Source organism: Gymnoscopelus braueri (genome assembly GCF_963280865.1).
Source record: "Gymnoscopelus braueri genome assembly, chromosome: 15".
Classification (NCBI taxonomy): Eukaryota; Metazoa; Chordata; class Actinopteri; order Myctophiformes; family Myctophidae; genus Gymnoscopelus; species Gymnoscopelus braueri.
Genome location: NC_137620.1, coordinates 23,903,139 through 23,923,774, shown reverse-complemented (window position 1 = coordinate 23,923,774; position 20,636 = coordinate 23,903,139). Strand labels below are relative to the sequence as shown.

General features: G+C 38.9%; 1 protein-coding gene across 1 annotated transcript; it reads right to left on the bottom strand.

Annotated features, from left to right (window-relative positions):
* Nucleotides 1–6,211: 6,211 nt before the first annotated feature.
* LOC308101798 (uncharacterized protein) lies at nt 6,212–8,767 on the bottom strand. Its single transcript, XM_080451273.1, has 3 exons — nt 8,674–8,767; nt 7,864–8,208; nt 6,212–6,935 (listed from the first exon to the last, which is right to left on the bottom strand). The coding sequence occupies exons 1-3, from the start codon at nt 8,714–8,716 to the stop codon at nt 6,688–6,690; spliced, it is 636 nt and encodes a 211-aa protein (XP_080307399.1). The 5' UTR covers nt 8,717–8,767; the 3' UTR covers nt 6,212–6,687.
* Nucleotides 8,768–20,636: the final 11,869 nt, after the last annotated feature.

Below are 20,636 nucleotides of genomic sequence, written 5' to 3'. Positions count from 1 at the left end.
GTCAATTATGTCTCTTTCAGAATCATAGTCAGTTTTATTTGTCATATCACAGTCTTACAGGTGTAAAGGAGTGGGTGAAAATATATTTTGTGTGCGAGATCCGTCGTTTTGAGAAGAGAGAGGATAGTAGAGTGAAAGCAAAGGGAAAACAACTGATATAGAAAACTGGTTAAATAGAACAAATAAAGATATATAAAATGATACAGATAGCTTATGTAAAAGCAGATATATACATGATATTTAGGACATTAGCATCATATGCACTTGTACACAAACTTTAGCATTAATCATCTTTCAATGCAAAGTTGACATTGTAGTATGTCTTTGTTTTGATAACTTGACAATAACCAAATGTTTATTACCAATGTCTACATCAACGCAAAGATGACATTTGTTAGTTAAGGATTGGACTACCTAGAGTGAAGCACTGGAACGCATTTTGAAAACTCTGACTCAGATAGGGACTCGGCTCTGACTCAACATTGCTAATTGGTGTCAACATTAACTTACATCAATCACCATCCTTTCAGCAGTGATAATCTATACTCTAACTCCAGCATACACAGTCTCTTCCATGTTGTTCCTCTGTGGTCTTGATCGTCTCTTCTTGTTGAGACTCAGAGCAGCATAATGGAGGTTGTCTTCATTTTGGTCCTTGTATTAAAAACAAAAACAGTGTAGAAAACAAGTAGAAAGATGATCAAGACCCCGGTGTGGGAAAATTTAGAAGAACATTTGGTCAAATAAATAAAACCTACCACTGTTTTTGTAGGCGACACTGCGGAACCAAGTGAATGCCCTAAAAACAAAATGTAAACATGATTTATTACCCTTGCAAACATTGTTGATCGACTTTATCCAGCCAAGGGCAAATTTATCCATACAGCTGTGTCTGAGGTTGAATAACAAGCTCAACAACGAATATTAAGTGATACTTTGTTTATAACATACCCATAACCTTTTTTTTGTATTCACAAAGACATCAAGAAAATAGCATTTGATTACTTTAATTGAATGAATAGATTCTCATCACTGTGTTGAGTCACTTACCACTACTACGAAGATGTGTTTCCCGTTTCAACTTGTAGATGATGGAAGACAAGACAATAAGCAGGATGATGGAAATGACCAGTGCTACACCCAGGCAGTGCACCATTAGATTAGATTTATCTGTAGGGATTGTGTACCAGAAAACATTTATTTTTTCATTTAAATGATAACAATAATGATAATGAATTTATTTGTATAGCGCTTTTCTAAACAAATGTGCTTTACAGACATGTCAAAAACAGTAGTTTTGAAAACTTCAAAATCTTCTTCCATGGAAATTAGCAATTTTATGCCATAAAGTCATAGTAGTGTTGATGAAATAGTACCATACTGTAGGTGCTGAGAATAAGATTAAGTGATATTACCTACTGTACCCTCAACACCCAGCCTGGTTCCATTTCCATACAGAATCGCCCCACATGAGGCCACAGCACAGTAGTAAATACCACTATCACTGAGTCTGAGGTTCTTCATAGAGAAGTTGTAGAATCTGCCCTGTGTTGTGTTTGCTATTTCACAACGTTGGTCATGTGTGTAAAAGAATACTGGCTGAGATTTTACTGATTGTCTGAACCAGTAGACACTGTGTTCTCCAGCACAGGGCTCAGTGTGGACGGTACAGTTCAGAGTCACAGAGTCTCCTGGCTGGACTGACTTCTCCGGTGGCTCCTGGACAATCGCTTGGATGCTGGACGAGGATCCTTTAACAAGGAGCATGATTCCTTCATTTAACTGAATTTCAGAATATGACGCCGACCCACAGTAATACATTGCAGAGTCTGACAACTGCACATCCGAGATGTTGAGATGATTTATTTGTTTTCCTGAGACCACGGTGAAACGGGGATTGCTTGTAAGTTTCCTTGTCGAAATAGCTTCGCCTCTCGGCTTCACCTGGGAATCTAACAGCTCAGGTTTATCTCCAAGTCGTTGCTTGTACCAGGTTATGTACACCATGTTATTATCCTGATAGAAGCAGTGCAAAGTCACGTTGTCTCCAACATCAGCCATTAAGAAACTCTTCTGCTGTTCTTCCACTGATAATTGAACAAAAGCAACTGGAAACAGAAATATATGAATATTTAAGATACATAAAATACGCAAGACACATTTTTCGTAATGGTTGTAGGTTAAATAATTGTGGTATTGTACCTTCTCTCCATAGAAGTAAGCACATTAGATGCAGGATGATCTTTAATGCTGCCATCATCTTCACGTTTGTCTCTTGAGTGGAAAGAGTTTAGGGATGTAGACAACATTAAGAGGTGTGGCTGTGTGTGATTGGACAAACTGATTGCTTCGCTTTGTGATGATGTCATGACAGACTGACAGAAAATCTGTTAGTGACCCAGGCTACATTGATGATCGTGCGTGCGTGCGTGCGTGCGTGCGTGCGTGCGTGCGTGCGTGCGTGCGTGCGTGCGTGCGTGCGTGCGTGCGTGCGTGCGTGCGTGCGTGCGTGCACGTTCTCAACTTATAGATTTTACCTATTTTGTTACATGCTAAGATGTTTATATGCTGAGTAAGTGTGACACTTTCCCATGAATGGTCTTGAATAACTACTTCAAGTCTTTCTGCACTTCAACATAATATTACAATAATATAACAGTAATATCAGTCTTCCTTTAGTTAACAAACATGTGTAGCATGTTTCTAACTGTGTCGTTAGTCAGGGTTCATTCACATAGATATGTTTTTGGGTGAAAATCTTATGGTTAGTGGTTAGTGACCCCTGTCACTAAGGTTATGTTATTTTGTAGCACATCCTTGACCTCTTGTTGTTGGTTGACAATCATGTGTCTTATTCTGACCATTTTGTAAGTCACTCTCTGAATAAGAGTGTCTGCTAAATACTTACCATACATTATCATTGTAATTATATGACTATAGATACTAGACAGCAGTTGATACAGTCAAAAACACTGTGACTTTTTAAAACGAAAACCTTGGCATCCTAGAAAACGGATTCCAAGCTTGTCTTTATTGTAAACAACAATGTGTCTTAATGTGAGTGTGGTAACGGAAAGAGGAGGCGAGCGACCCCCTCCAGGTTGAGCAGCTCCGCTGCCCCAGCAGTGAGTTTTCCACATCAATCAATTTTTAAGAATACTTCATATACGTGTGGCTGTGGCTTCATAGGACGTGTACTTATGCACTGAAGACCAATGTGACAGGAAGGCAACCAGTCAACCAGCAACTTTCCTGAAGACATGGGTGATGCTATATGCTTCAACTGCGTTTGCCACAACACTACAAGAAAATTACAGATGAGTCCCGATCAAGGGACTCATCTGTGATGCCAAAGCCTATCAAGGGGAAAACTCCACAGTTAACCATATGCACAAAGATAAATCAGTTTCTGTTTTGGTTCACCGTCACCCACACATAAACTTGTGAGTAATGATCTCCCTCAATCACACCAGAAGAATCTAAAAGCATCTCTATTTTCTCCTCCCAAAAACATCCCTGCAGGAGCTTTAGTAGTGCTTTGTCTTTGCCCTCATTTAGTGGTCCAAAATCTATGGATAAGTGATGTGGCACGCCCTTAAAATGTATTATGTGTTCATATAATACATACTGAAAGTTACTCTGTTTATCCGCTGGTCAGATTAGTTCATCAGAGTTCAATTGTTAATCTCGCACCACCTGTTTCGTCCATCAGTTTAAGGTAATTAACAATATAATAATCATCCCTACATGTTTGATTCCAATAATTTGGGTAATTCAACGAATATCCATAGAACATTAGAACATATACACATATTTCTGGGCAAACGCCACATGCACTGTGGTGAAAACAAACAAGCCAGTCACATCCTCATTGAGGACCCATGCACAGTCATGTTGCGGATGGGGGAGCGCTTGTTTGTTTCACTGAATGTCCTGCTTATGTGCAATTTGTAAACAGGATTCCTCTACTATGTATTGCATTATGTAGTGAGGCCTATGACATCATGCCCCACCAGAGATGTGTGGCCTGCATTAAAACCTGTATCTAGTGGGTCCGGTCTAAAGACCTGGTTTAGTTGTAAAACACAATTTTAGGGATATGGGGTGTTGGGGTTTTGACATTTGTCAGAGAACAACAGTTCATCGTATTGGATTTGAATTAGGATCAGTGTACAGGTACATCGACAAAGTAGCTCTAAGGCTAGTACCTCTCACTCACATGAGCTCAGGGAGAATATGCAAAACCCACTCTGAAAGCTCCAGTCATGCAGGAATCCAGACCAAATAAGTGTTTCAATATTTTTTTTTTGTGAAGCACAGGATAGGATTATACATTTTCCGTTCACATACATGGATTGCTTCCTTTTTTCCAAAAACAAACAGGTAAAATGAAAAGAATACACTCAAACTTAAACAAAAAACTAAAGGACCCCCCCGCCTCCCTTCCCCCTCCCCAGAAGTGCTGCCCCAAATTACGTGCGACGCGGGTCATCCACAAGGATTAGCCTAATTCAACCTTTAAGAAAGGAAACTAAAGGCTTTATACTCAAAGACAAATCTTTGAGTTTGTCTTTGAGTATAAATCTGATTCTTTCTAAATGTAAAGATTCTGTCATCTCGTTGAGACAGAGTTTGATTGTGGGGGCCTCTTTTTTGATTGCGGTGGCCTCTTTTTTCTTCCAAAATAAGAAGTGTGATAACCACTGAGCCTCTGTGCAAGCCATTCACACGCACGCACGCACGCACGCACGCACGCACGCACGCACGCACGCACGCACGCACGCACGCACGCACGCACGCACGCACGCACGCACGCACGCACGCACGCACGCACGCACGCACACCAATGTTTGCACTTACCTAACATTCTTGCATCACAGTAATGCTTCAATATTTACAATATCAAAATCAAGGTGCCAATATAGGGACCCCCCACCACCACCAGACAGGAATCAAAAGTTTTGTGTAGCCATTTATTAAATACTAAATTATTGCATGCATCATTTAAACTTACAAATGTAGGTATTTTCGCACAAGGTGAAGCTAATAGAAGAACATCAGGTAGGAACTTCAGACGGTAGGTGCAAAGGTCACAGGAGACCAGGAGACCATGGTCATTATCCCACACAGACACAGCATGGTCATGAAAACAACCTTAGACTCTCAGGTGTGTCCATAAATACTTTCTTCAGATCATAAATGTAGAAGCACCTTTCAGGCTCGACTGAGCTTAAGCCAAAAATATTATTATATATAAATAATAATTATAATATATTGCTCAATACCAAGCTTTACTTTCCCACTTCACAATGTTTCACTTCTCACATGAGGCTTTGACAAATGTGTTAATCTTTCCTGTGCTTTATGTCTTGAAGTGCAGCATACCTTGTGGTTTTTACCAGGAAGCAGGCTATCAGAATCATGTGTGCTCTCATCGACACAACATACTCACACACCTTTATAGCTTACAAAAGCATTTTTCTATTATAACAGCTCAACAGGCAGAATCAAATTTAAAATGCTTGGACAGCTACACTAATGAATGCATGAATCCCAGCTTAATCTGACAGGGGAAGGTCATTGATTGTGAGATGCTTTATTTCCCCATTTTATCCAGGGGAAATTAAAATTCTGAAACTCAAGGCTTCTATTTCCACAAGAGCAGCAGTGAAGTGTTATCTTGGCAGAAGTATTTCAAAGTCAGTGACTCCGCAACCTCTGCTGTAATGACTGTAGGATTGAAGACTGAATACTAGCTGGAACACAGGCTGGATAAGGCAATGATAGCAGTGATGAAGCACCCTCAGAGATGTAGCGACCACTGAGTACTTTCCACACTGTCTTAACACCAAGAAGAGACTTGGCACAGGAAATGTGGTCTGTACATCATACCTCATATTGTTCTTGTCACATGCCTCAATGCACACTTTTTTTAATGTCACACCTAAAGTAAATGAACCCTTGAAAATCAATGATTCATCGTCATGAATAGAAGAAATACAGAGCATGTGTCGTTTCATTACTTTTTAATAAGAAGAAATAAGAAATATCATCATAAGGATAGTAAAATAAGAACAATGTAGTATAGAATTGTTGCTGTTGGGCAGAAACCCTGTATGTCCAAAACTATTACTTTTCAGGAAATGGAAAAAACTACCTGTGGTCCAATAGATCCAATGTACAATAGTTATTATTTTGTCACAAGCTCTTGTTAATACTTTCATTGGTTAAATATAAAACCCACAGACATATATAAACATTTTGGGCATGTCATTGTAGGCAAAACCCTTTCAAAAATAGTGATGATAATAGCCAATTATAGCCAACACAACGGCCGGTTGTGAGCTTATAAATCGGCTATTTATGCTTCTTTATCATATGGTGAAATATAGAGGTTTAATTTATGAAAAAACATAAAAGGATGAAATATATATATAATAATACAAGGTTTCTGCCCGACAGAGACAATATACGAGAATAAGTAATTTATTTTTGTTCATAAAGCCTGTTGAAAAAGTAAATTCAAGATAGTGACATTATAAAGCATTATGACATCATTGAAATTTTGTAACATGAAAAGATTCAGCAAATTAAACAATTGAGAGACTAATCATAATGGTGTGTTTTTTATCTATCCACATTGTCTATTTTCTGGTCATGTAGAGATGATCGTTAAGGTGACTAGGCCTATATGTATTTTCTGGTCATGTAAATGATGGTTAAGGTGAGGAGACTGCAGAGCACAACTCCAGTTCTGATGATGGAGAGAAGCACCAGGATCTTCATCTGGTTACAACAGTCAGTTTCCTCACGTGAGGCCACAGCACAGTAGTAAGTACCAGCAGTGTGGACGGTACAGTCCAGAGTCACAGAGTCTCCTGGGTGGACTGACTCTGGCAGCTCCTGGACAATCGCTTGGATGCTGGATGAGGAACCTTTAACAAGAAGCATATTCCCTGAAGTGAATGCCAGAATACATCTTCATCCTGCAGTAATACATTGCAGTCTGACAATTGCACATCTGAGATGTTGAGATGATTTATTCCTTGTCCTGTTACCACAGACAAACTTTGTCTTTTCCTTAACAATAATAAATGTACAATCACAATAAGCATCACATTCACAGTACCAAGAGATTCCAAAAGGCTCTGAGAAGAATTATAAACTTTGACGCACTTTACAGTTATGGCATTCATAGGGAAAATAGCAGATCTACAGTGTTGCGACAGAAAACATGAGCTTGTAGATAAGCTATTTCCACTATTTTTGAAAATGTTTGGGAAAAAATAAAATACATTTAGCCTTTAATGACATCCCCAAAATACAGACACCAGGTTGAAATTGGTTAAAATAAAATACAAATGTGGGTATAGAATTTGCCTCTGGGGAAATGACTGCACAGAGTACTGATAGCTTATAGTAAATAAAATGTAAAAAATCATATTTATTTCTGTAGTCTGTAGTAATGTTGTTTCAAAATCACCTGGACTTGTCTCTCCTCTTACGGCACACCAGTGGGCCTCGGCACACCATTAGAAAATGTATGAAGTAAGCATTCATTATTCATACGCTGAACTGACCTAAGACTGACATGTAACTAATTCTCATTCAGCACTACTACTGTCATATGCTTAAAACATTAAGAACTAAAAATTAGAGGAACAAAAATATTAGAGGAAGAAAACATTATCCAAATGCAAATTACTTTTTGTGATGTTTTGAGTTTACTTCATAGGAATAAATCAAATACATTAAACATTATAAAAAGGGAAATGATCGTACTTGTTAAGTTTTGCTAATGTTCATAAATCAGTATTGTTCTCATGGAAGCAGAAGACGGTCAAGACTATGACTCTTACATACCTTGAACCTTTAAAAGTGTCACATTCACAATCACTGTTTCAGGATCGACGTACATCCCACAAATATACAGTGCAGAGTCAGAGAATTTCACGTTCTTGATTTTCAGAATGACAAAGGAGAGATTGCCACTTGTTTCAAATTGGCTTTTCGCTTTTAGACTCTCGCAGTAAGAAGCATCGCTAACAATTCCATACATGGAGGAGATGCATTGGGGTTCTGAGTTGTTGACCAATTTGAACCAGAAAACGTGAGTGTCCTGCCTGGAGATGTTGGAGCAGAGCAAGGTGACATCTTCACCTGGCTGGACCTCTACAGTCGTCTCAGCGGCTGAAACAAGGATCCAGCCTAAAACACACAGCATGTACAATACTTCATATGCATTTGGGGTGAAATAGTAAATCAAACAAAGTGATTTAATTGATTATAAAAAATAATAATACATTTCAATAAAATAATTCTTCTTCTCTAGGTTTTGAAAGGCGCTTTATAGATAAAGTTTACTTGTAGATTGGCTATTTTTGCAATTATTGCATGACACCGTTGTACGACAAAGTATAAATAGGGCTTTTGTGGTTAAAGAGACTAATCGATTTAGTCGATTTCTTTTCTTTATTATTCGATTCGAAAAATGTATCAACAGAATAATTGCTAAGAAACTAATCGATACTTACAGCCTTAATATGGATCACTGCAAAAAAAAAAAGCAACATATTGCTCCCTTCAAAAATGTCAAGTATCAATGGCTTGCAGTGTTACTGCAAAATAAAGTTATTGGTGCAGTTAGCAGCAGTACAAAGATGATCTACTTACTCAAGATACAGAGAAGTAGAGCTGGTATGAAGGTGCAGCTCATCGTTGTGTGAGTATGAATAACGTTGATGGAGCTTAATAAAATGCAGATCAAAAGCAGGGAAAGAGGAAAGAGAGGCGGGCTGTTTGTTTTGCCATTGTTGGTTATCAATGACCACATAAGATGCTGTGTGGATGTGTGTGATTGGATAAACTGACAGCTTTGCCTTGCAATGATGTCATGAGAGATCGACAACAAATCCATCATTGACCAAGGCTACTCTGTGTTTGGAACATGGTAGGTTCATGTGTGCAGTATGTTGACACCCTGCAATCCACCACAGAATTCTACCAGCAACTGCGTCTAATGCATTGTGTGTGTGTGTGTGTGTGTGTGTGTGTGTGTAATTCGTTAAGAACAGGAGACATTCACCCTTTTCCAACAGTCTGTTAGAAAAAAAGAATATGCTACAAATTAATTAATATATGCATTTATTTGGATAAAAAAAGAAATTGCATTTTGTTGCCTAGCCCAGCCCGACCCAAAGCCCGACAAATACGTGTCCAATTGGACCCGGCCCAGCCCGGGCAAAAATCTTAAGCTCTACTCACCACCACCCTTATTGATGGAGACTCTTAGGGACCATATGTATGGTCAACCGAAATCACAAAGTGTGTGTGTGTGTGTGTGTGTGTGTGTGTGTGTGTGTGTGTGTGTGTGTGTGTGTGTGTGTGTGTGTGTGTGTGTGTGTGTGTGTGTGTGTGTGTGTGTGTGTGTGTGTGTGTGTGTGTGTGTGTGTGTGTGTGTGTGTGTGTGTGTGTGTGTCACAGCCCTATGTTACATGCGCATGTGCACGCACACAGGAGACAGGAACTGTACAGTTTAAGCCCGCCTCTGACTAACACCAACATAATGTGACAGCGTAGGCCTACCTCACACACCTATGATGCATAATGTACTTGTACTGTATGTGCACCAGACACAGAGAGAGACACTGTTTGACGTTACTGCACCAGATAGTATATTCATTATTATTGGGACAAATCTCTTTTGGAGCTTAATTGGCACTCCACGGAGCACCCCTTTGTAATTAGGTGAGACCTTTGTTAATTTCGCTGGGGAAAATCAGTTTCAGCTTCACCCAGCGGATAGCTGCTCAGATGGCCATAATGAGGGGTTCAGTGTCTTGCAAAGGAACACTTCGACGTGTAGAAATGGGTGGGCTGGGAAGCCCCCCTCCCATGAAATACATGAAATAGGAAACATGTATTCATTCGTAGTAGTGGTGGTGGAGTTCCAAGGGCATTTGGATTTGTTTTCAGGATTTTAGGTGCTGTAGAGCAGGCAGGGAATGTACATAACATTATTTTATCATAAATTGTATTATGTAAATGTGTTATTACATTCACTTGGTTTATTTGACCTAATTTATCTTCTAAAGTGTTTTATGGCCACAAATTGCTTACCAGGGTCTTCAACTAATCATAATCTTAATAACCAGGAGGTACCCTCTGCCTCCGTCACACTTACATTCTCAAGTATGTAGGTAGGTAGGTATTAATACTTCATGATCATGTTGCCGCAGTTTGTATCTTTCAAGCTCAACTGAGCTTTAGCCAAAAAGAATACTGTTTATTGCACTCTCCAAAGCTATATTTTCCTCATACCACAATATATCACCTCACACAGGAGGCTTTGTCAAATGTGCTCATCTTCACTGTGCTTTAATACTGTATGTCTTCAACTGCAGCGTACGTTGTGTTTTTTTTACCAGGAAGCAGGCAATCCGAATCATGTGTGCTTTCAATGCACACAAGCTACTCAGAGAACTTTAATTATTGTTAATTATATATATATATATATATATATATATAATTATAACAGCAGGTGGGATTGGTGGGAACCAGAATCACCACATCAAGATTGTGAGATTATTTCCCCCGCTATTTTATTCAGGGAAATTCAAATTCTGAAACTCCACAAGAGCAGCAGTGAAGCGCTATCTTTAGTATTTCAAAGCCAGTGATTCCCCAACCTATTATGACTCTACTGTCCTGATGAATACTAGCTGTAACACAGGCTGTGTGAGTATAACAGTAGATCTGTAACCAACTATTCTGTGTTAGTGTTGGTCTACTGTGAGTCTGAGCAGCTAATGAGAATACTGTTATTTCCACATGATCAAAATGCTGTCTGCAGGCTGACAAGAGTATAGCAGTGATGAAGCACCCTCAGACATGTAGCGAGTAGCGACCACTGAGTACTTTCCACACTGTCTTAATACCAAGAAGAGCCTTGGCACAGGAAATGTGGTCTGTACATCAAACCTCATGTTGTTCTTGTCACATGCCAACGAATCAACGATTCATCTTCATGAATAGAAGAAATACATGTGTCATTTCATCACTTTTTAATAATAATAGTACGAAATAAGAAATATCATCATATAGTAAAATAAAAAGAACGTAGCATAGAATTGTTGCTGTTGGGCAGAAACCTTGTATGTCCAAAACTGTTACTTTTCAGGAAAAGGAAAAAACAACCCTTTGGTCAAATGGATCCAATGTACAGTTATTATTTTGACACAAGCAGTTGTTAATACTTTCATTGGTTAAATATAAAACCCACAGAAAGACTTGACCTTTTCAAAAATAGTGAATATAGCCATTCTACACACAACGGCCAGATGTGAGCTTTTAACTATGACACACATATGGTGAGATACAATGTTTCTGTCCAACAGTGACCATAGAATAGAATAAGTAATTAATTTTTGTTCAAAAAGCCTGTTGAAAAAGGAAATCTAGTTAATAAACTAGTGATATTATAAAGCATTATGAAACAATTGAAATGAAGTAACTCGAAGATTAAACAATTGAGAGACAAATCATAATGGTGTGTTTTTCCCCCAAATCTTTCCACAAGTTAATATGATGTCAGAAGGTTTATTTTAGAGATGATGGTTAAGGTGAGTATGTCTATTTTTTCATCATGTAGATGATGGTTAAGGTGAGGAGACTGCAGAGCACAACTCCAGTCCTGATGATGGAGAGAAGCACCAGGGTCTTCATCTGGTTACAACAGTCATTTTCCTCAACACCCAGCCTGGTTCCATTTCCATACAGTATCTCCCCACGCGAGGCCACAGCACAGTAGTAAGTACCAGCAGTGTGGACGGTACAGTTCAGAGTTACAGAGTCTCCTGGCTGTACTGACCTCTCTGGTGGCTCCCGGACAATCGCTTGGATGTTGGGTGAGGAACCTTTAACATGGAGCATGATTCCCTCTTTGAACTGAATTTCAGAATACTCTGCCATAGCACAGTAATACATTGCAGAATCTGACAATTGTACATCTGAGATGTTGAGATGAGTTAGTCCTTTTCCTGAGACAAAGGAGAAACGGGGATTGTTCTTAAATTTCTCGGACAAAGTAGCTTTGTTGTCAAACTTGAGCCGGGTCGCTAATTGCTCAGGTTCATCTCCAAGGCGTTGCTTGTACCAGGTTATGTACATATTACGATCATCTTGATAGAAGCAGTGCAAAGTCACATCGTCTCCAACATCAGCCATTATGAAACTGTTTTGCTGTTCTTCCACTGATAAATGAACAAAAGCAACTGGAAACAGATACATAAAATACATATTATTATATGAATACATTTTTTATATGGTTGTTGGTAAAGATAGTTAAAGGGATTTTACCTTTTCTCAATAGAAATAAACATATTAGATGCAGGGTGAGCGTTGATGCTGCCATCATCTTCAGGTTTGTCTTTTGAGTGAAAAGAGTTTACGGATGTGGACAACATCTTAAGAGGTGTGGCTGTGTGTGATTGAGCAAACTGATGGCTTTGATTTTCAAAGATGTCATTTCAGATTGACAACAAATCTATTAGTGACCATATTCTAGATTATGTTTGGAACGTGGTAGGTTCAAGCTACAGTATTTCGATGGCTGACAAATCAGTATGTTTCTATTATTAAGGCTGTGTAGGGAAACTCCACCACAGAATTGTACCAGCAAGTGGTATGGAGGGAATTCAGAACCAATATAATTTACACATGTTTTATTACTCATGCATGCAGTGCTTGTACACAATTCACACGTGTTTTACACCACGTACAATACAACTACAGATCCTGTTTCGTGCCATCGATTATCGAGTAATGTATTTCCTCCATCTTAGCTGTCCAAAGAAGCCTACAACATAATGTCAAAAGTACTCTCATTCAATTCTCTTGTCTTACTGTGATCAACGCAGATCTCCTGCCTCCCAATCCAACTTGGACAGTACAGTAGTGACATAATCAACCAGATTTTAAATCGGAATATCAAACATGATTGATATTCATAATTATTATCATTATTATCTGGAGGTTTAAGATCGGATGTGTTACCCCCTTACACTATCGTTTCTGACCAGCCTCAGATCGGGAATGCCCCTCCTGACAATTGCTGGGGTGTTGAGATTGTTCTGAACTTCCATTTTATAGTGTTCCGATTCCAATTTTGCCAGTTCTCTTTTCTGACTGGATACAATTGGTATCCTGACCGGAAAATGCATTTTCAGCAGGTATAGGCAAGTCACATAAGGTAGACAGGTTATTTTTCAGTTTTAGATTTTAACTGCAGACAGAGGGGTCGATTCCTCAGGGATTCCTGAGGGATAGAATACTATATCAGTAATCTATTATAGGGATTATGAAGACGATGTACCATATACTGAACTCTTAATTAGATTTAAATTCCCCATGAAAGAGTTTTTCAGGTGAACAAAAGACCTTTAAAATGAACAATCCTCTGCTATACCAGATCGTTGTCAATGTGAGCTCCTTAACAGATAGGAGTGGTTGGTTTCGAGAGAGAGAGAGAGAGAGAGAGAGAGAGAGAGAGAGAGAGAGAGAGAGAGAGAGAGAGAGAGAGAGAGAGAGAGAGAGAGAGAGAGAGAGAGAGAGAGAGAGAGAGAGAGAGAGAGAGAGAGAGAGAGAGAGAGAGAGAGATGTTTATCAAATAGAGACTACAGAGGCAGTGGTTTGTTTGTTTTGTTGCTGTTTGTAGACCACAGCTGTACCTGCATATAGCTCACTGTGTGGGTGTTGCACTGACATTGTACAGCTCACAGTGTCTATGGAATAAGAGGACATTAATTAGAACATCATATAAGTATATCCTATAATTTAATGAATGCGTCAATTAATCATTTGAGTGTAGTGTGTTCCCATAATTGTTGTTGTTGTAGTAGTACATTTGCACATACATAGAATTTGTCTGCCTAAAGATTTAGGAACAGTGGCTGCTATTCTGTAGCGTGTCTTGCTCAGGAACATTCTAAAACACATAGACTGGGTGGGAAAGGGGGGAACCGGTGACCTTACGATTCCCAAATGGCCTCTCTACTCACCACTCAGCAATGGCCGTTCATCAGGTATGATAATGTCACAGGACAGGAGTCCTGTGACATTATCTCACACAGATACAGCATGGTCAAGAAAAAAAAAACTTACACTATGTCTGTAAATACTTTCTTCTGATCATAAATGTTGATGCAGTTACATACACCTTTCAAGACCAACTGAGTTGCAGCTGAAAGTTTGTGTTCTGACTTCTGTGTGGTCACAGTTGTTTAGTTTCCATTTGTGGAAACTAGGTGCAGCACCGGAAGACTGGTCTGCAGCCTAAAAACCCACAGCATACAGCATATACACAACATACAGTGCGGCGGAGACAATAGATGTGATTTTGACATTTAATTTATCTGCCACCAACTGCTATTTCTGAATAAAATCAAGCTGGAATGTACTTGAATGAGTTAAAGTCTATTTGTTTAAAAATTGTTTTGAATGTGGATGCAAAATCATGTCCACTATTATTTCATAATGTTGATCAAATGTTTTATTTTGATTTGTTTTTGTTTCAGGACTTGCACTTTGGAAGAAGAGGCATTTGTTAAACACATGCTGTATTCTTTGATCTTAGGAATTATGATTATATTGGATTGCATGTCTGATTTAGTACTAAATTATCAATATGACGTGAACCTGGTGAATTCTTCCACTTAGTTCTACACTATTCATGCTGTGTATTTGACCTATCTTAACTATTAGGATCTGTCTACAGTATATCCACATATCCAGCTGGAAGGCCAGTATCCTCACTCACATGAGCACAGAGAGGACATGCAAAACCTACAGTGAAAGCTCCAGTCATGCTGGAACCCAGTACCTTATTGATCAGACAACAGTGATAATACTGAGCCACCTTGCAAGCCACGCACGCACGCACGCACGCACGCACGCACGCACGCACGCACACACGCACACAGAGAATGGATTTACCATTCTTACATTAATGCTTCAATATTTACAGTAATTATTTCAAGAAATATAAAGCTGATTGAAAAATCAAGGTAACAATGATTGAAACTAATAAGGACTCCCCACCACCACTTGATTGCATGCATCATGTTCAAGCTGAAGCTATAATAGAATGAAGCAAATGTTAATTTGTCAAAGCTGTGTATAGGAAAGTTTTTTTTAAACAAACAATCCGAAAATGCATCTGCAAATATTTCACATCAAATTATTCATTTGGTAAGGCTTAATTGATACAGATTGGAACAATCAACCTTGTTTCAGAAACAAATCCCTTCCCGTGTGATGTTCTCGTTCTTGGTGTGGAGAACTCATGACACAAACAACAGTTTGAATTAGAGCAAGTGAATCATACAAAATAAATCTGTCTACAGTCCTTTAATCATCTAACTATATAGTTGTGGATAGTTCAAAGTTTCAAGATGTTCTTTATTGTTGTCTTACTACAGGTACAGGTTGGTGGGTTTATTAGCATTTTACAAGCCTGTTTTTCTTTTGAAGAGGGGTCCCATCAAAATGGGCAAACTTCAAGCACACACAAAGGGCTGCTACATATTAAAAACAATAAAATGCCACAAGATGGCCTGTTTTTCTTATCTGGCCAGATTGGTCTGATTGTCCAGGTGAAGAAGCTCTTTAGCAATCCTCTGCAGTGGCCTTGTGGCTGCAGTGCCACTTTCCATGTGGCAGCATTTGAAACAGTCCATGGTTGGGATGCTATGACCTTTGAGGATTCAGTGAACTTTGCTGACACACATCCATTGTGTCTTGGATGGAGGGAAGTTCACATCCACTGATGTCCACGACCATTTGCGTTGCTTTGCGGTCAACGTTTGTACAGTTCCCTTACCAGGCAGTGATGCATCCAGTCATTATGCTCTCGTGGTTCCTTTGAATAGTGTATATAGGATAGATAGTATATAGGACAGGATAGGATATAGCATAGGATACGATAGCTTAGGATAGGATGGGATAGGATAGGATAGGAACTGCAGTGTAGGATAGGACAGTAGATAGTACTGTATATAGTATAGTATAGGATACCAGTGCTATTCTGTAACTCTAACTCCAGCATACACAGTGTCATTCTCCATGTTGTTCCTCTGTGCTCTTGATCGTCTCTTCTGGTTGAGACTCAGAGCTGCATAATGGAGGTTGTCTTCATTCTGGTCAGTGTATTAAAACAACAAAGAATAACATCATGATCAGAGGAACAGAACCCCGCTGTGGACTTTGTGGCCGTGGAGCGGGGGAGTAATTAGTTCAAATAAATAAATACAACCTACCACTGTGTTTGTTGGAGACACTGGGGAACCAAGGGAATGTCCTAAGAACAAAATAAACATACAGTATACTGTAGATTATCATTCATCATTGACCGTCTTTATCCAGCCAATGGCAGTTTCATCCACGCAGCTGTGCCCGAGGTTGGATAATGAGCACAACTATAAATGCTGATTAATAATTTGTTCATCAAATACCCGTAGCTTTATTTATTTACAAAGACAACAAGAGACTTATTTAGTTTTTTTCTCTTTTTTTTCTATTCCCTGTTTGCTTGGTTGGTCTATGGATTTGACATAAAATTTGATATGTCAACTATGTTGGCTAATTATTATCAGTAATCTTATCATGGATAATCAGGTATTTCAATCATGTTTTAGATTTGTATTTTTATACTGCAATCATGTTATTTGTAAATTCTATATATTTATATTATGTTGTTTACAAATCATGTTCTATTAATATTTGTATTGTGTTATACATAGGTAGAGGCCTCGTATAAGCCCTTTGGGCTTCTTGCCTCCACCTGGCACTTTTCTTTTTATATTTTGTGTACTGTTTTTTTTAATTGTTTTTACATTGTGCTAAATAAATCAAATACAAAAAAAACATTTTATAACTGAATTATTCAACTTTCACTGAATAAATGGATTAATATTCCTGGGATGGAACTCACCACAACTATGAATACATGTTTCCCATTTCAACTTGTAGATGATGGAAGACAAGACAATAACCAGGATGATGGAAATGACCAGTGCAGTGGCCAGGCAATACATCATTCCCCTGTCTGTAGAGATTTAGCACCAAATATCAAATGATGTATCTTTCTTCACATTTATAAAGCCAGTTGAAAGTTTGAATAGCTTATTTTCACTAATCCAGGTAAATTAGCAAAGGTATATTACATAATTATGATAAAGCCATAGTAGATGCAGAGAATAAGATGAAGTGATATTACCTACTCTCAACATCCAGTCTGGTTCCATTACCATACAAAATCTTCCCACATGAGGCCACAGCACAGTAGTAAGTACCAGCATCACTGAGTCTGAGGTTCTTCATGGAGAAGTTGTAGAAGCTGGCCTGTGTTGTGTTTGCTATTTCACAACCTTGGTCATGGGTGTAAAAGAATACTGGCTGAGATTTATCTGATTGTCTGAACCAGTAGACACTGTGTTCTCCAGCACAGGGCTCAGGGTAGACGGTACAGTTCAGAGTCACAGAGTCTCCTGGTTGGACTGACTTCTCTGGTGGCTCCTGGACAATCGCTTGGATGATGGACGAGAAACCTTTAACAAGGAGCATGATTCCTTCTTTGAAATGATTTTTTATCATACTCTGTAATCAGACAGTAATACATTGCAGAGTCTGACAACTGCACATCTGAGATCTGGAGATTATATATTCCTTTTCCTGAGACCATGGAGAAACGGGGATCGCTCATAGATTTCCTCACAATAGCTTCGCCTCTCGGCTTCACCTGGGAATCTAACTGCTCAGGTTTATTGCCAAGAAGTTGCTTGTACCAGGTTATGTACACTATGCCTTCATGTTGATAGAAGAAGCATTTCAAAGTCACATTGTGTCCAACATCAGCCATTATGAAACTCTTCTGCTGTTCTTCCACTGACAACTGAACAAAAGCAACTGGAAACAGACAGTTACATATAAATAATACATATTATTACAAGAATGGATTTTTCTTATGATTGTTGTTAAAATAATTGTAGTATTTTACCTTCTCCCCATAGAAGTAGACACATTAGATGCAGGAATATCTTTGATGCTGCCATCATCTTCGAGTTTGTCTCTTGAGTGGAAAGAGTTTACGGATGTAGACAACATCTTAAGAGTTGTGGTTGTGTGTGATTGGACAAACTGATTGCTTTGCTTTGTAATGATGTCGTGACAGACTGACATCATATCTATTATACCGAGGTTACATTGTGTTTGGAACATGGTAGGTTCAAGTGTGTGGTATGTTGATGGTTGATCCTAGACTCTTTCTCCTGCAGAGTCGCTCCCCAGCTTCCACCATGTTCCAAAAACCCACCTCTTCAGACTTCTCATCCTAATACTTATTTATTGTGTTGTGTGCTTGCTGCCGCAGTGAGCACATGTTGTGAGCAATAGTGATAATCTCGTCACTATTATATCTCCTCAAAAACTTGTCCTACAGTACATACTTTCACATAGAAACCCCATTCAAAATGCAAAAAGTTCAGCTTACTGTGGACAATGCTGCTTTCTTTGAAATGTTTTGTAGTTTTTTTTATATTTAACTTTAAAATGTATAATGCAAATCAATGGGAAAATGTTGCACCTCACAAAAGAATTCAGCTTACTGTGGACAAACATGCTTCAAACTTAAAGGTAGGGTAAGTGATATTTTGTTCATTCAAATAAGAGTTAAATAGCTCTATATTCTGATAGTACTCATTGCTAGAGTGTTTATTCAGTAACGGGGTCTTCCTGTCTCTTCAGCTCTTTAATAAACAGTTCACTAGTAAGAGACCATGCCTCTACTTAAGTTTAACGATTTATTGAAACGAAATGAGATGAACATGGAACGGGATGAGGAACCCAAGGTATGACCCCGGGTGGGGGAGGACGAACTTGAAAGCGATGAAAGGCAGAAAGAGCCAATCTACAACCCATGTTTGGTCTGTTGTGGAGCAGAACAAAGCGGAGTTGAGAGATCACAGGTGTATTTATAATGTGGTGATTGCAACAAGGAGGTGAGCGGAGGCAGATGTAGTAGAGAGGGGTGATTATGAATGGGGAGTGGCTAACGAGTGAAGGTAGGTGTGGTAGACAGGGAAGCGATTGAGAACGGGGAGTGGCTGTGATAAGCAGAGGGTGATCTCCACTCCTGAACTTCAGTAGATCAGTAGATACGGGATACAGGATAAACAAGTGAAGGAATGAGCAGACAAAATGTAAAGAGCATCACTATAAAATTGAAGCTGATAAATGGGTACTCTCTCCTGATTGGCTGAAATTTTGCCACCCACCTGAAGATTTATTTTCTATGAATTAAAAAGCTGCAGAGACAGGGAGACCCGTTGCTGACCAAACATTAGCAATGATTACTATCACAATATAGAGTTTTAGCCTTTCAACAACAAAACATATTAATGTAAATTTAAACATTCCACCTTACTGTAGACATGCATGCTTGAGATTTTTACTTTGAAATCATTTGTAGTTTTGAAAATAAGTCCCTTTAAGTGCCCAATGCGAAGTCTATGGCATTCAACATGCTTTAACCTCAGACTCCATGTCAACTTAAACATGTTGAGCTATCTTAGGACTTGAATCACTGTGATCACATTTTTTAAAAGCTATATAGGCCTACATATGGTGCTATCTCACTTCAAACCACATGTGGTATTTTCACGCCAGTGAATCCATTAATGGAACACTCCACTCAACCTTTTGCTCATCAATATGTATGGTTGTCAGTGGTAGAAAGTTATGAAATTTGGCTCATGCACTTTACAAAAAAAGTTAAAATTACAATCACACAATCTCTCTCTCTCTCTCTCTCTCTCTCTCTCTCTCTCTCTCTCTCTCTCTCTCTCTCTCTCTCTCTCGCACACGCACACGCACACGCACACGCACACGCACACACACATGGGGCGGCAGTGGCTCAGGGGTAGAGTGGACTGGAAACTGCAAGGGTCCCAGTTCGATGTGTCCTTGAGCAAGACGCTGAATTGCTCCCGATGAGCAGGTTGGTGCCTTGCATGGTTTCCTCCGCCATCGTGTGTGAATGTAATGCACAATCTATGTAAAGCACTTTGGATAAAAGCGCTATATAAATGCACCATTTACACACACACACACACACACACACACACACACACACACACACACACACACACACACACACACACACACACACACACACACACACACACTTTATAGATTATTACAATTCAATTCATAATGGTCAAAGTAATATAAAATATAATAAATGTGTCAAGTAATTATTTGAATGTGGTGAGTCCACATTATACATCATGATTTTTTTTTTTTACATTGTCAAATAGTCTTCTGATCATAAATGTTGATGCCGTTCACACCTTTCAAGCTCAACCAAGTTGCACCCAAAACCCTCTGTTCTCACTTATGTGTGGTCACAGTTGTTTTCCATTGGTGGAAACTAAAGTGCATAGAGGACAGGAAGACTGCATACTCAAAGACACACATTATGTTACAGTGAAGCAGAGACAATACAGTATATGTTCATAAGATGACATGTGTTTTTCACATTAGTGAGATTGATTTATCATGGTGAATGTGGCACACTGAAACAT

Bases quoted from the DNA above. Each gene is read 5' to 3' on its own strand.
- LOC308101798 (XM_080451273.1), bottom strand. From the start codon at position 8,716: ATGAGCTGCACCTTCATACCAGCTCTACTTCTCTGTATCTTGA. The intron at 8,209-8,673 runs GTAAGTAGATCA...TGTGTGTTTTAG, and splicing joins TCTACTTCTCTGTATCTTGA to GCTGGATCCTTGTTTCAGCC. The intron at 6,936-7,863 runs GTATGTAAGAGT...TTCTTGTTAAAG, and splicing joins GACACTTTTAAAGGTTCAAG to GTTCCTCATCCAGCATCCAA.